Source organism: Zophobas morio, unplaced genomic scaffold, assembly GCF_036711695.1.
Source record: "Zophobas morio isolate AGI-343-1 ecotype UQ-CSIRO unplaced genomic scaffold, CSIRO_AGI_Zmor_V1 ptg000030l, whole genome shotgun sequence".
In the NCBI taxonomy this organism is placed as follows: Eukaryota; Metazoa; Arthropoda; class Insecta; order Coleoptera; family Tenebrionidae; genus Zophobas; species Zophobas morio.
The window spans coordinates 6,186,111-6,200,367 of NW_026972135.1; the positions used below are offsets into that span (position 1 = coordinate 6,186,111).

General features: G+C 34.2%; 2 protein-coding genes and 1 long non-coding RNA gene across 3 annotated transcripts; 2 read left to right on the forward strand and 1 right to left on the reverse strand.

The window, feature by feature from the left end:
- Nucleotides 1-453: 453 nt before the first annotated feature.
- On the reverse strand, nucleotides 454-1,527 carry LOC135138690 (uncharacterized). Its single transcript, XM_064068671.1, has 4 exons — nucleotides 1,382-1,527; nucleotides 1,082-1,328; nucleotides 850-983; nucleotides 454-797 (listed from the first exon to the last, which is right to left on the reverse strand). Exons 1-4 carry the CDS (start codon nucleotides 1,449-1,451, stop codon nucleotides 496-498), a joined length of 753 nt encoding a protein of 250 aa, XP_063924741.1. The 5' UTR covers nucleotides 1,452-1,527; the 3' UTR covers nucleotides 454-495.
- An 8,180-nt stretch (nucleotides 1,528-9,707) lies between these two features.
- LOC135138879 (uncharacterized) lies at nucleotides 9,708-10,877 on the forward strand. The gene is made up of 3 exons (XR_010282078.1): nucleotides 9,708-10,048; nucleotides 10,101-10,341; nucleotides 10,396-10,877. It is a non-coding gene; the product is annotated as an uncharacterized LOC135138879 (long non-coding RNA).
- Nucleotides 10,878-11,440: 563 nt separating this feature from the next.
- LOC135138226 (uncharacterized) lies at nucleotides 11,441-12,460 on the forward strand. The gene is made up of 3 exons (XM_064068149.1): nucleotides 11,441-11,550; nucleotides 11,604-11,844; nucleotides 11,903-12,460. The coding sequence occupies exons 1-3, from the start codon at nucleotides 11,484-11,486 to the stop codon at nucleotides 12,339-12,341; spliced, it is 747 nt and encodes a 248-aa protein (XP_063924219.1). The 5' UTR covers nucleotides 11,441-11,483; the 3' UTR covers nucleotides 12,342-12,460.
- Nucleotides 12,461-14,257: the final 1,797 nt, after the last annotated feature.

Genomic DNA, 14,257 nt, shown 5'->3' on the forward strand with positions numbered 1-14,257 from the left:
ATCGTCGCAGGCTTTATCACAGGATTTATTATCACCGAAAGGTTGAGTGACAACATGGTCGACATCATTTGTAGAATTATTTGATGGAATAAATGACCACTAAAATGCTCAGCAAAAGCATTCACGATGTCACGGGACGTTGACAGTGTAGATAATAAGCGAAAAATGTTCTTGGTTAAAACTAAAGAAAACACTATTATTATTTGAAATAAAAATAAATAATATCAAGAACTTATGCTGTGTATTAAAAACATTCATTGTGAATAAGTAAATTATGTAAGTAAACCATAAAACCACAAATAATCACTATATCTGTGCAATAAAATTTGTTCTTTGACGAAATTCCTCCGACTCTTTCATCCAAAACTGGGGTTGGATTATCTTTATAGTTCCGGAAATATTAAATATGACGTGTGGAGAAAATTCAGATTTTAGGACAAAATAGGCATCAAAAAAGTAGAAAAAGCCGTGTTTATTGCGAAAAAAACGTTAACATTAAACATTTTCAAAAATTTCAGAAATAGGCACCTTTTCTAAGAAGTTGCTGAAAGGCTGCATAAACCACACGGAATACAGTGCCTGGTACTGTAACCCTATCTGACGAAAAATTTCCTTTCCATAGATGGTCATTTCCTTGTTCATCACGTCTGTCAAATGCTGATTCTTGGTTAAGTTCTTATAGTAGAAGGACGCATCATTTGCTGTAATAGCCGCTTGAGTTTTAACAACTCGATAATACAATTGTCCATCTTTTTGGTACTTCTCCATATTGAAAATAAATTTAAACGTGGGTTTTTCTAAAATTGGCTCTATTTTCTAAACGACCTCGGTTTTATAAGTCATACGTACCAAGAGTGACAGTGTTCGTGGAATTGGTACTAATAGGTAAGAAAATAAGCTTCCCTTCGGCTTCGAAATTCGTTTCGGTAATTATCTGATCGTAATTAAGTTCTAATGAAAGAATGTCACTGGTGAAGTCCATACTGTAAAGAGAACACATTAATCAAACCGGTTCCACATTTTGGATAACCAGTTTAAAAAAACTGTCAAGGCGCCACTTCAGTGGTTTCATTATGCAAACCTTGCTTTGGCATCTCGGATGTTAGTAAGTCCCTTTAGCACAAAATTGGTGTACTTTTGGTGAACACCAGTCTGGGCGTCACCAAATTCCACAATCCCTAGCTCGTAAGGAACGGCAAAAGGGTCCATTACAGGCAAACCATACTTGGGCATGGGTTTATCCAGCTGTCTGACAGCGTCACGAATCGCCTCAGTCAAACACTGGTTAAAATTCGCCCGTTTTACGTTGCATTTTTTGAAACTTGAAGCTAAAATTTTTATTTTTTACTGATTGTAGTTGAAAATTTAGTTACAAACTTACGTAAAGATAAAGCACTACAAACACTTATGGTCACTAGAATACACAAAACCGTCGCTAGTTTGGTCTTCATCTTGGACTGTCAAGATCAGGCGCTAAAATCGGGCCACGATTTGCGTCATTTTCGCTTTTATACCAAAGGTGGATTAAGAAAAAATGTAGATCAAATCCGTGTCGAAACTGGACAGACAAGGTCATAAGAAAAAGGTGATGATGGAAATGCGCAAGGAATATTAAATACGGACTTTTGGAAGCTTTAGCTAATTTATTTGACTTGCAGATCGCTTCTAATGGGCGAATTGATACAACAATCGGGAGGTCGGTGGCATGTAAACATTAGTGTTGATTGAAAATTAAAACAATCCAGTTTTTGTCAAACCTTGAAATTCGTGTTTATTATTTTTCAAATGACTTTTGTGCTACCTTTCAAAAATTTCATAACGAGGGGTAAAAGAAGATAAAAGAGAAATTGCAGTTCACCCAACAAGGTTAGCCACTGTCATTAAAATTCATCATTCATTATGGTAATACTTTCTGTTTAAAAAAAAAATTATACAAAAGTTGCATAGGCTACATTAAAAACTAACAAGATTTAAATTCATTAACATAATTATTGACGCGCCGGAATAATTGTTTTCAAATAATTTGAATACATTTTGTTTCAAAACACCATCTTTACCCAAAAAAATGGGTTTTACTCTTATTTTTTATTAAATACCTATATACAGTAAATGCTGCTAGATATCGAAATGAAGTTTTCGAGCCCTTTGTCAACCAGTTACACGATGATGAATTGCAAAACGGATTTCTTAAACAAGATGGAGCTCTCCGATTCATTGTACAATGGACAACTTAAATTTCTTACGAAACTTCTGTGATTTGACAACTTGTGATTTTTTCATGTGACCTCATTTTAAAACGCAATTTCCATACTCCGGTTGCAGATCTGCAGGACTTACAACAAAGAATTGAACAAAAATATTACCTCGCTTTCTAGGCAAAAAATGTAAAAGAATTTTGGGGTCTTTGCTATTTTCATAAAAAATATGTGTGCTTTTCTAAGAATTTAAAAGAATCTGTAACGCTTGGTGTTTGTTTTTGAAAAAACTAGAACCTCTCGACAGAAGAACGTAATTAGCCCCGCCCACCCACCCTGTCTCCTTTTCAGTGACTGATTTTATCTGATCTAAATAAAATGAATGAGCTTATACTGAACAAAAATAAAATTACTAAGATAAAAATGATTTTGGTAAATGACATATCTTCCAAGAAAATAGGCGGCCGGTGGCTAATACTGCCCACCCTGTCTCCTTTTCAGTGATTGATTTTATGCAAACTGGTAAAATGAATAATCTTATACCTACTGAACAGAAACAAAATTAGTAGTTAGAATGTGAAGAAGATGGTTGGTCCGTGCTAGTATTTGCTAAGATAAGACTGATTTTGGCAAATGACATACCTTCCAAGAAAATTGAGGGCGGGTGGGCGGGGCTAGTATTTGCTAAGATAAGAATGATTTCTTCAAATCACAGAACTTCCAGTAAAATAGAGGGCGGGTGGGCGGGGCTAGTACGTGCTACGATAAAAATGATTTTGACAAATGACATATTTACCAAGAAAATAGAGGGCCGGTGGGCGGGGCTAGTACTTGCTAAGATAAGACCGATTTTTACAAAAAAAGTTAGGATTTGCTTTTTTTTTCACATCCTAGATTTTATTACTAGTTTCCATTCCCACTAGACAGAAGAACATAATTAGCTCCACCCGCCCACCCTGTCTCCTTTTCAGTGATTGATTTTATTCAAACTGAATAAAATGCATAATCATATACTGAACAGAAACAAAATTAGTAGTTAGAATGTGAAGAAGATGGGTGGTCGATGCTAGTACTTGCTAACTTAAGGCTCAATTTTGGCAAATGACATACCTTCCAAGAAAATAGAGGGCGGGTGGACGGGGTTAGTATTAGCTAAGATAAAAATGATTTTGGTAAATGACATCTTCCAAGAAAATAGGCGGCCGGTGAGCGGGGCTAATACTTGCTAAGATAAAGCCGATTTTAACAAAAAAAATTAGGATTTGCATTTTTTTTTCGCATTCTAGATTTTATTACTAGTTTCCACTCCCACTAGACAGAAGAAAATAATTAGCCCCGCCCGCCCACCCTGTCTCTTTTTCAGTGATTGATTTTATTCAAACTGAATAAAATGAATAATCTTATAAACTGAACAGAAACAAAATTAGTAGTTAGAATGTCAAGAAATTGTGTGGTCGGTGCTAGTATTTGCTAAGATAAGACTGATTTTGGCAAATAACATAACTTCCAAGAAAATAGAGGGGGGGTGGGCGGGGCTAGTATTTGCTAAGATAAGAATGATTTTTGCAAATCACATACCTTCCAGTAAAATAGAGGGCGGGTGGGCGGGGCTAGTACTTGCTAAGATAAAACTGATTTTGACAAATGACATATTTACCAAGAAAATAGAGGGCCGGCGGGCGGGGCTAGTACTTGCTAAGATAAGACCGATTAACAAAAAAGGTTACGATTCGCGCATTTTTTTTTCACATCCTAGATTTAATTCCTAGTTTCCATTCCTACTCGACACAGGAACATAATTAGCCCCGCCCGCCCACCCTGTCTCCTTTTCAGTGATTGATTTTATTCAAACTGAATAAAATGAATAATCTTATACTGAACAGAAACAAAATTAGTAGTTAGAATGTGAAAAAGGTGGGTGGTCCGTGCTAGTATTTGCTAAGATAAAACTGATTTTGGCAAATGACATACCTTCCAAGAAAATAGAGGGCGGGTGGGCGGGGCTAGTATTTGCTAAGGTAAGAATGATTTTTGCAAATCACATACCTTCCAGTAAAATAGAGGGCGGGTGGGCGGGGCTAGTACGTGCTTCGATAAAAATGATTTTGACAAATGACATATTTACCAAGAAAATAGAGGGCCGGTGGGCGGGGCTAATACTTGCTAAGATAAGACCGATTTTTACAAAAAAAATAGGATTTTCTTTTTTTCTCACATCCTAGATTTTATTACTAGTTTCCATTCCCACTAGACAGAAGAACATAATTAGCCCCGCCCGCCCACCCTGTCTCCTTTTCAGTGATTGATTTTATGCAAACTGGTAAAATGAATAATCTTATACCTACTGAACAGAAACAAAATTAGTAGTTAGAATGTGAAGAAGATGGTTGGTCCGTGCTAGTACTTGCTAAGTTAAGACTGATCTTGGCAAATGACGTACCTTCCAAGAAAATAGAGGGCGGGTGTGCGGGGCTAGTATTTGCTAAGATAAAAATGATTTTTGCAAATCACATACCTTCCAGTAAAATAGAGGGCGGGTGGGCGGGGCTAGTACTTGCTAAGATAAAACTGATTTTGACAAATGACATATTTACCAAGAAAATAGAGGGCCGGCGGGCGGGGCTAGTACTTGCTAAGATAAGACCGATTAACAAAAAAGGTTACGATTCGTGCATTTTTTTTTTCACATCCTAGATTTAATTCCTAGTTTCCATTCCTACTCGACACAGGAACATAATTAGCCCCGCCCGCCCACCCTGTCTCCTTTTCAGTGATTGATTTTATTCAAACTGAATAAAATGAATAATCTTATACTGAACAGAAACAAAATTAGTAGTTAGAATGTGAAAAAGGTGGGTGGTCCGTGCTAGTATTTGCTAAGATAAAACTGATTTTGGCAAATGACATACCTTCCAAGAAAATAGAGGGCGGGTGGGCGGGGCTAGTATTTGCTAAGGTAAGAATGATTTTTGCAAATCACATACCTTCCAGTAAAATAGAGGGCGGGTGGGCGGGGCTAGTACGTGCTTCGATAAAAATGATTTTGACAAATGACATATTTACCAAGAAAATAGAGGGCCGGTGGGCGGGGCTAATACTTGCTAAGATAAGACCGATTTTTACAAAAAAAAATAGGATTTTTTTTTTCTCACATCCTAGATTTTATTACTAGTTTCCATTCCCACTAGACAGAACAACATAATTAGCCCCGCCCGCCCACCCTGTCTCCTTTTCAGTGATTGATTTTATGCAAACTGGTAAAATGAATAATTTTATACTGAACAGAAACAAAATTAGTAGTTAGAATGTGAAGAAAGTGGGTGGTCGGTGCTAGTACTTGCTAAGTTAAGACTGATCTTGGCAAATGACGTACCTTCCAAGAAAATAGAGGGCGGGTGTGCGGGGCTAGTATTTGCTAAGATAAAAATGATTTTTGCAAATCACATACCTTCCAGTAAAATAGAGGGCGGGTGGGCGGGGCTAGTACTTGCTTAGATAAAAATGATTTTGACAAATGACATATCCTCCAAGAAAGTAGAGGACCGATGAGCGGGGCTAGTACTTGCAAAGATAAGACCGATTTTTACAAAAAAAAATAGGATTTGCTTTTTTTCTCACATCCTAGATTTTATTACTAGTTTCCATTCCCACTAGACAGAAGAACAGCCCGCCCACCTTGTCTCCTTTTCAGTGATTGATTTTATTCAAATTCAATAAAATTAGTAATTTTATACTGTACAGAAATAAAATTAGTAGTTAAAATGTGAAGAAAGTGGGTGGTATGTGCTAGTATTTGCCAAGATAAGACTGATTTTGGCAAATGACATATCTTCTAAGAAAATAGAGGGCGGGTGGGCGGGGCTACTATTTGCTAAGATAAAAATGATTTTTGCAAATGACATACCTTCCAATGAAATACAGGGCAGGTGGGCGGGGCTAGTACTTGCTAAGATAAGACCGATTTTAACGAAAAAAGTTACGATTGGCGCTTTTTTTCACATTCTAGATTTTATTATTAGTTTGCATTCCCACTCGACAGAAAAACATAATTGGCCCCGCCAGTACTTAGTAAGATAAGACTGATTTTGACAAATGACATATCCTCTAAGAAAAGAGAGGGTGGGTGGGTGGGGCTGGCTAGTACTTGGGAAGATAAGACTGATTTTGGCAAATGACATACCCTCCAAGAAAGTAAAGTTTGGGTGGGCACGGGTAGTACTTCCTAAGATAAGGCTTATTTCGGCAAATGACATCCTCTGAGAAAATAGGGGGCGGGTGGGCGGTCCTAGTAGTGATAAGATAAAACTGATTTGGCCCCTATTAATCTTATGAAAACTTGTGAAATTTAAAGGTGTTAAATTGCAAATTTCCATTGTAACGAGTTAAATTCCTAAATTTACCCGAAATGTGCAAAACGTGATGAGTTAGAGAGCGGATTTTATGAAATTTGCATATCCGTTATTTTTTGCATATAAGTCTTGATATTTAATATGTGTACGAATCATGCTAATTAAAAATGAATACAGCTATAAAAAAATTGCATATTTGCATATATTTGCCTTGTGCTGCATATTTCACGTAACGGGTGCATATTTTGCATTTTTATCAATTTTTGTGCTAGTTTGAAAAAAAAAAAATGATTCCCATTCTATCAGTATTTATCTAGAAAGACGAAATTTCATGAATCATATTGCAAATATTGTCCTGAGCTTCAAATAACTAGAAAAGGTTTGGGTTTTATGGTAGTTTGGAGAAACCACTGGGTGTTAAGCCATCCTTTCAGGTAAATTCGCGAAATACGTTCATTCCTAATATTTTTGTTCGTTACTTCAGTGTACTAATGGTATGTTTTGTGGTGGTCGAAGTATGGTATTATTTTTCATCGTGAGTTTTCATTGAATGCATTTAAAGCGATACAGGTGTGTCAATATGTCGAAGATAACTCAAATTAATTTTGTGGATTAAACCTTTCCCTGAACTTATTCTTCAAGAAGAAACTGTGTTTTGTCGCGCCTGCTCTGAACTGGTAAATTTTTACGTCTGTGGACGTAGTACGCAGTTTTTCTATTTTCAAATACATACTTTAGAATCACCGGAAAATCTTTTTGTTAGAATAGGTATTTAGAAAAATTTTCAAAAATAAATTGTTACCAAAATAGTAATTAAATAGTCGATTACTACTATTTTTTAATTTGTTCTGTTTCTATTAATTTTTTAGTATAAGAATATTATCATTAAAAATGAAAAATGTGATTTATGTGTTAGTGACATGTAATTAAACACTTTAGAATGTGATTTATGTATTTTTTGTAATAAAACGGAAGCTCGGAAAACCTGTTTTTGTAATTTGTAAATAAATTTAGTTTGGTTATTAAGCCTTTTTATTTTAATTTTTGGAGCATATGCAAATGCATATCTCTGCATATATTTAGAAAGTTACTGCATATTTGTATAAATCTGGTGCATATCATATGATCATATTTCCCAAAATTTTGCTGCATATTTTCCGCTCTCTAGTGATGAGTTTTTGCTTGTGATTTATCACTGCATTCATATTTTTTGGATTTGCATATACAGGGTGGCTCAAAAAAATTAATGAATGAGTCAATTTATTCTATTGATTAAATCAGTCATTTTCCCCGAAAATTTTGGGAGTAACATACATATTTTTAATATTACAATGCACCAATACAAGGCATCCTCCCAAAAGTGTTGAAGACGTCCATAACAACATTCTGTAAAGTAAAAAGTCAACTCAAAAATTTTGGATATGTTTCACTGTGCTTTAGGTGCGAGAGAAACAGTTTTCGACCAATTTTTTTAAAAATGTGAAACCTTCTCGGGAGTCCCATGTGTCTTTTTTTTAATGTGAAACCTTCTCGGGGGTTTCAATTGTTTTTTTTTTCTAACACTGTGACATGGAAATCAGAACACCCAGTAATAGTAAACATAATTCAATCATTTTAGATATAGGTGGTTATTACGGCAATAGAAGTAAATGATTAAAATTTGAAGTGATTCAAAAACATAACGTGTCTATTAATGGTACCGAACCAAAATTTTCGAAAAATTCAGCTTGGAATAAAATTTTTCAAATACACATCTTGAAAATTGTCATTTTTCATTTTATCAGTTCTGGAAAAATTATTGGAATTTTTGAAGATCTGAAGCCCAAAGTGTAATTTACAAGAAAATGTCTGACTAATTTCCAATTCATGCTCGAAAAACGCTGAAAAAATGTGTACGACAGAATATGTTAATGCCTCGAAAATTGGCATTTCATTTCTGGTAAAATTGTTGGATTGTCGAAGAAATGGAACCGAAAATAACTGCTGTTTTTTAATTATTTTTTCGCAACCACCCTTTTTTTTTTCTTAGAGGGTGTGTCATTTGGCAAAATCAGTCTTATCTTAGCAAATAGTTGCCTTTTGGTTTTAATATGTGTAGACTTCTTTTCAGAACGTGAAACTTAAAACATGTTTAAAATGGAAAATTTATATAAGGAAATATCGATTTTGCAATTAACCTCCGCCCTATAGTTGGAAAATCCATATTTCCTTGCAAAAATGTATCATTTTAACCATGTTTTAAGTTTCTTAAGCCCCGTTCACCCGCCTTGTCTCAAATTTTATTACAGCTCTAAAAATGAAAGTGGAAATGCAGGTTAATTTATCAGTAGATGTCATACATAAAAATTTAAAACAATCTTGAGGTTCTAGGCATTCCTGTTTGGAAAGAATTTGAAAGTGGTTTGGATCCTTTAGTGTCTTTTCTTATAATAATTTAATTAAATTTCTTCGAGGATACGTCATTTGCCAAAATCAATCTTAGAAGTAATAGCCCGCCCACCCACCCTCTCTTTTCTTAGAAGGTATGTCATTTGCCAAAATCAGTTTTATCTTAACAGGGACTAGCCCCGCCCACCCACCCTCTCTTTCCTTAGAAGGCATGTGATTTGCCAAAATCAGTTTTATCTTATCAAGTACTAGTTAGAATGCGAAGAAGGTGGGTGGTCATTGCTAGTACTTGCTAAGATAAGACTGATTTTGGCAAATGACATACATTCCAAGAAAATAGAGGGTGGGTGGGCGGGGCTAGTATTTGTTAAGATAAGAATGATTTTTGCAAATCACATATCTTCAAGTAAAACAGAGGGAGGGTGGGCGGGGCTAGTACTTGCTAAGATAAAACTGATTTTGGCAAATAAGATATGACTTAAATGACCTAAATATCCTAAGAAATTTAATTAACTTATTATAAGAAAAGGCACTAGAGGTTCCGAAACACTTTCAGATTCTTTTCAAACAGAAATACTTAGAACCTCAAGATTGTTTTCAATTTTTCAAAAAAAAAAAATACAATTTTTAAAAATTAAAGACTGATTTTCTTGAGTACTTAGATAACATAAAAAAAACACCAAATATTTTATGGTTGCTTGCAAATTGCAAAGAATATACGTCAAACAGATAAGTTAAGGCGACAATGAAAACATCGTAACTGGGTCAGAACACAACCACTTTATTTATTATCTTATCGCAATGCAGATGCACTTGATTTTTCTATTATTAGATATGCATTTATCGCATTAATTATTAATATTTAGACAATAATCTAAGATTATACATAACCCATTTAAGGACTAAGTTAATACTTTAATCGCCAACAACCTTACTGTTGAGAAAATAATAAATTATTTCTTAAAAAAGTCACTAATCACAAGGTGATACAATAATATAAAAACGGCAGCTAAAAGAACAACGACAATTTCAAACTACTCATCTTAAACATGAAAACTACAATTGTGTCTGTCTGTGTTTTGACAATATTGAGTTTCAGTTACTGTGCACAACTGCGTAAATATATCATTTTTGTAATAATTTTTCGTCTAAATTTTTAATTTTTAAGCACCCAGTTTCGAAAAATGCAACATCAAGCATTTGGATTTTGAAAAATGTTTGAGTGACGCCATCCACGATGCCATCAAACAATTGAAAGACCCAATTCCTGGACTGGGTTTACCCAGCATAGAGCCATTTAAACTGGAAACTACAAAATTGAAGATAGGAAATTCTACTGACAGTTTGCAACAGATCTGGAAGAATATAACAGTTGAGGGTTTGAGTAAACCCGCAGCTACAAATGCAAGGTAATTGTTTATAATTTGATAATATTATTATAGTTTTTTTTATTTCTGCACTAGGTGGACTAATGGGTCTGTTATCACCCTAGACCTTGAAGTAAGCTACGACCAAAAACTACTTTTCACCACTGACTATCAAGCCCACGGCGCAGTTCTACTTCTCCCGGTCCACGTGTTTTGCTCATATAGTTGCGAATTTGTGACAGGCGGAACGATTAAAATAACATACAAGATTGAACAACCCGAAAAAAGCAACCAATATTTCAAACTAATTAGTACTAAGGTCCTACTTGTGCCCAAGAAAGTGAAATTTACTTATCACGATTTCTTTGAAAGTCGGCGTTTGACAGATGTAATGAACTCAGAGATCAACAGAAATTGGGAAGCAAGCTGGAATTTTATTGCTCATTTTTTGGGTATTTACGACGCATGTTTTGATGGTTTGCTCAGAAACGTTCTGGAAAAAGTTCCGGCTGATCAAATTTTCGATGGTCTGGATTAGAAGGGTGTCTCTGTTGCTACCAACTACAGTATTTTTACTATGTAAATATGAAAAATGAATTAATTGTCTTAATATTAAAGAGTTTAAATAATTTATTTGTATTTTTCGAAAAGAGTTTCGCCTCAATTAACACGGTTCCAACTCGGAAAACGATCATATATTGATTCCGACCGTGAAAGCCTCCGAAATTATTTACATTTGTAGGTATTTTTTTTATTGAAATTAAACTGAATTAACGTGATCGCAATCCTACATTTTATAGTGTTTGCAAGAACGTACGTCAGACAGATAAGTCAAAAGCTACATTCAAAACATCATAACTGAGTCAGATTACAAACATTTTAATTACAAATTATAATAAAAAACTTATCTTATCGCAATGCACATGCACCGGAATTACTTAAAATTTCCGTTAGGCGTTTATCGCATTAATTATTATTTCAGTGAATAACCTAAAACAATATATAACACAAACATCTTTTAAACCCGTTCGTCTCGACTATGTTAATACTTTAATCGCCAAACCACCTTACACTCAAGAAAATAACAAATTTCTCCCTGAAAAGAGTCACTGACGACCGAGAAAAAACAATATAAAAACGCGATATCGTAGAACAGAGGTAGTTGCAAACCACTCTTCCTAAACATGAAAATCACAATCCTATTTGTCTGTGTTTTGACAATTTTGACTTTCTCTTACTGTACCGAACTACGTAAATTTATAATTTTTATAATTATTTTTTCACTTCAATTTTTAATTTTTAAGCACCTAGTTTCGAAAAATGCAACATAAAGCAGTCGGATTTTAAAAAGTGCTTGAGCGACGCCATCCAGGACGCCATCGAGCAATTGGAAGACCCAATTCCTAAACTGGGGTTACCCAGCATAGATCCATTTAGGCTGGAAACTCTGAAGTTGGAGATAGGGAATGCCTCTGAGGGTTTGCATCAGATATGGAGCAATGTAACAATTCAAGGCTTGAGTAAACCTGCTGCTACAGATGCAAGGTAACGATTTACAATGGACTCCAAAATTGTATATGTTGTTGTTTAATTTCTTAACTAGGTGGACTTCTGGGTCTGTCATCACCTTAAAACTTGAAGTTAGCTACGATAGGGTATTTTTCACCGCCAACTATGAAGCCAACGGCGCAGTTCTTCTTCTCCCGATTGACGCGATTTCGCCATTTACTTGCGACTTCGTGAAAGGCGGAAAAATTATAGTAACATACAAAATCGAAAAACCTAAAAAAAGTAACGGATATTTTAAACTGATTAGTACTAAGGTTCTACTTGAACCCAAGAAGGTCAAATTTACTTTTAATAAGTTCTTCGATAATCAAAGTCTAACGACTGCATTAAACGCGGAAATCAATAAAAATTGGGAGGCAAGCTGGAGTTTTGTTCATGGGTTTTTGGGTGTTTATGACCCATTTTTTGATGCTTTGCTTAGAAGTATTTTGGAAAAAGTTCCAGCTGGTCAAATTATCAATGGTCTGGACTAGAACCGTATATTGCTCCCAACTACGGTATTTTAAATAGGTATATGTTAAAAATGCACGAATTGTGAAATAATCTACAAACCATGAATAAAAAATAAATAAAAAAATATAGAGTAGACAAACTGTGCTTCATATGTAGTTATATTTTTCCTTAAAAACTTGAGAAGAACAAGCATTAAGTTAGCCCTAGTGCTACTCCGCCAGTGTATATGATTCGAACGCATTATGTCAAGACAACACACTTGATGATATTTGGTCTGGAAAGCACTTGTCCTCACTCATAAATAAAATAAAATTGTTTAAACTTAAATATCTAATTAACAAAAAAAAACGTATAAGAAAACAATAAAAAAAAATTAAACTGTAACTTCAATAAACAAACAAAATTATACATATTATAATAATAGTAATGTTTATTTCCAACGGGTAAGCACCCAGTTACAGGAAACAAAAAGAAAAACAATGTAGGCATAAGAATAAGAAAAAATAATACAATAAAACAATATTCCCTAATTCTCTAAATAAGAAATTGCAGCGTTTCCTATTATCCATTCACGATCTTTATACAGTAAAGTAGGCCTTGATATTTTTTCTTTAAGTTGGATAAACTGATTTGATGATTTATTAGTTTTTTGTCTGTCAGTAGTCTGATTGACATTTGCTTCGAGCTGGATTGCCACTTTTCTACTTCATTTATTAGATCAGAATTATTAGACGCAATTTTTTAATGAAGCAAAAAAATGTTTTAATTTTGTCAACATAGATAATTTGTCATTGCGACATTATTTAAAAAGAAAATCTCTAAAATAATTTTACTGCAACAAAAAATTGCAATAAAAAGATGTTTTTTGCAGTTTCGAAAAGACAGGTCCGATCTTTCTTTCGCAGAAGTAACTTAGACATAAATCACTCACGTTTTGACCCAAAATGTGAAGTACTTAAAAAACAAGTGCAACGCGCCCAGGCTAAAACAAAATATAACAATATATAGCAACCACAGCAAAATCAAGAAATATCTGACTTGAGAATTTTGTTTTTAAATATACAGTCCATCAGGAATAAAACTAATCTGCTAGAAGCTATTTTACATAATCATAATTTTAGTGTCTTGTGCATAAGTGAGCACTGGTTAACCAGTGATGAAACAGAATGCGTTACAATTAATAATTTTATAGTGGCTGATTATTTTTCGAGAGTGATTCACACTCATGGTGGCGTGGTTCAATGCATAGATCCTTCCCTACAGTATGAAGACCTACCACAACTAAGTAATATATCCAAAGAAATTCATTGTGAGTTAATCGGCATATATGTACATAAATTTGATGTATTGTTAATATCATTGTATAGATCATCCAGTGGTGATTATGATGTTTTTATTGAAACTTTAGTCAAGTTACTTAATATCATTAATTATGAACAGAAACGTATACTAATTGGGGGTGACTTTAACCTTCATTTTAATGTAAACGACGTAAAGGAGCAAATGTTTTGTGGTTTCTTACTTAGTTATGATTTCCAACCTTTAGTGACTTTTCCAACAAAGAGAAGTTCCTGTATTGACAATGTCTTTTGCAATTTCTCAAGTGAAAACATAAAGGTGAGTGTTTTTGAGACCCATCTGTCAGATCATAGAGGAGTAGCTATTAGTTATTTCTCAAATTTTTAAAACACAAGAAAAACAATTCAAACTTACAAGACCCCTTACGAATCATGGTAAATTAATTTTTTTTAATCTATTAAGTGCAGTTAATTGGGACTTTGTAAAATCTGATATTGATATTAACAGTAAGTTTAACATGTTCATTAATACCATCTTATATAACTATTATATTGCATTTCCTGTAAAAACTATAGTCTGCTATAATAGAAGCAAAATTCCAAGTAATAATTGGTTTTCAACAGAACTTCAAAAGATG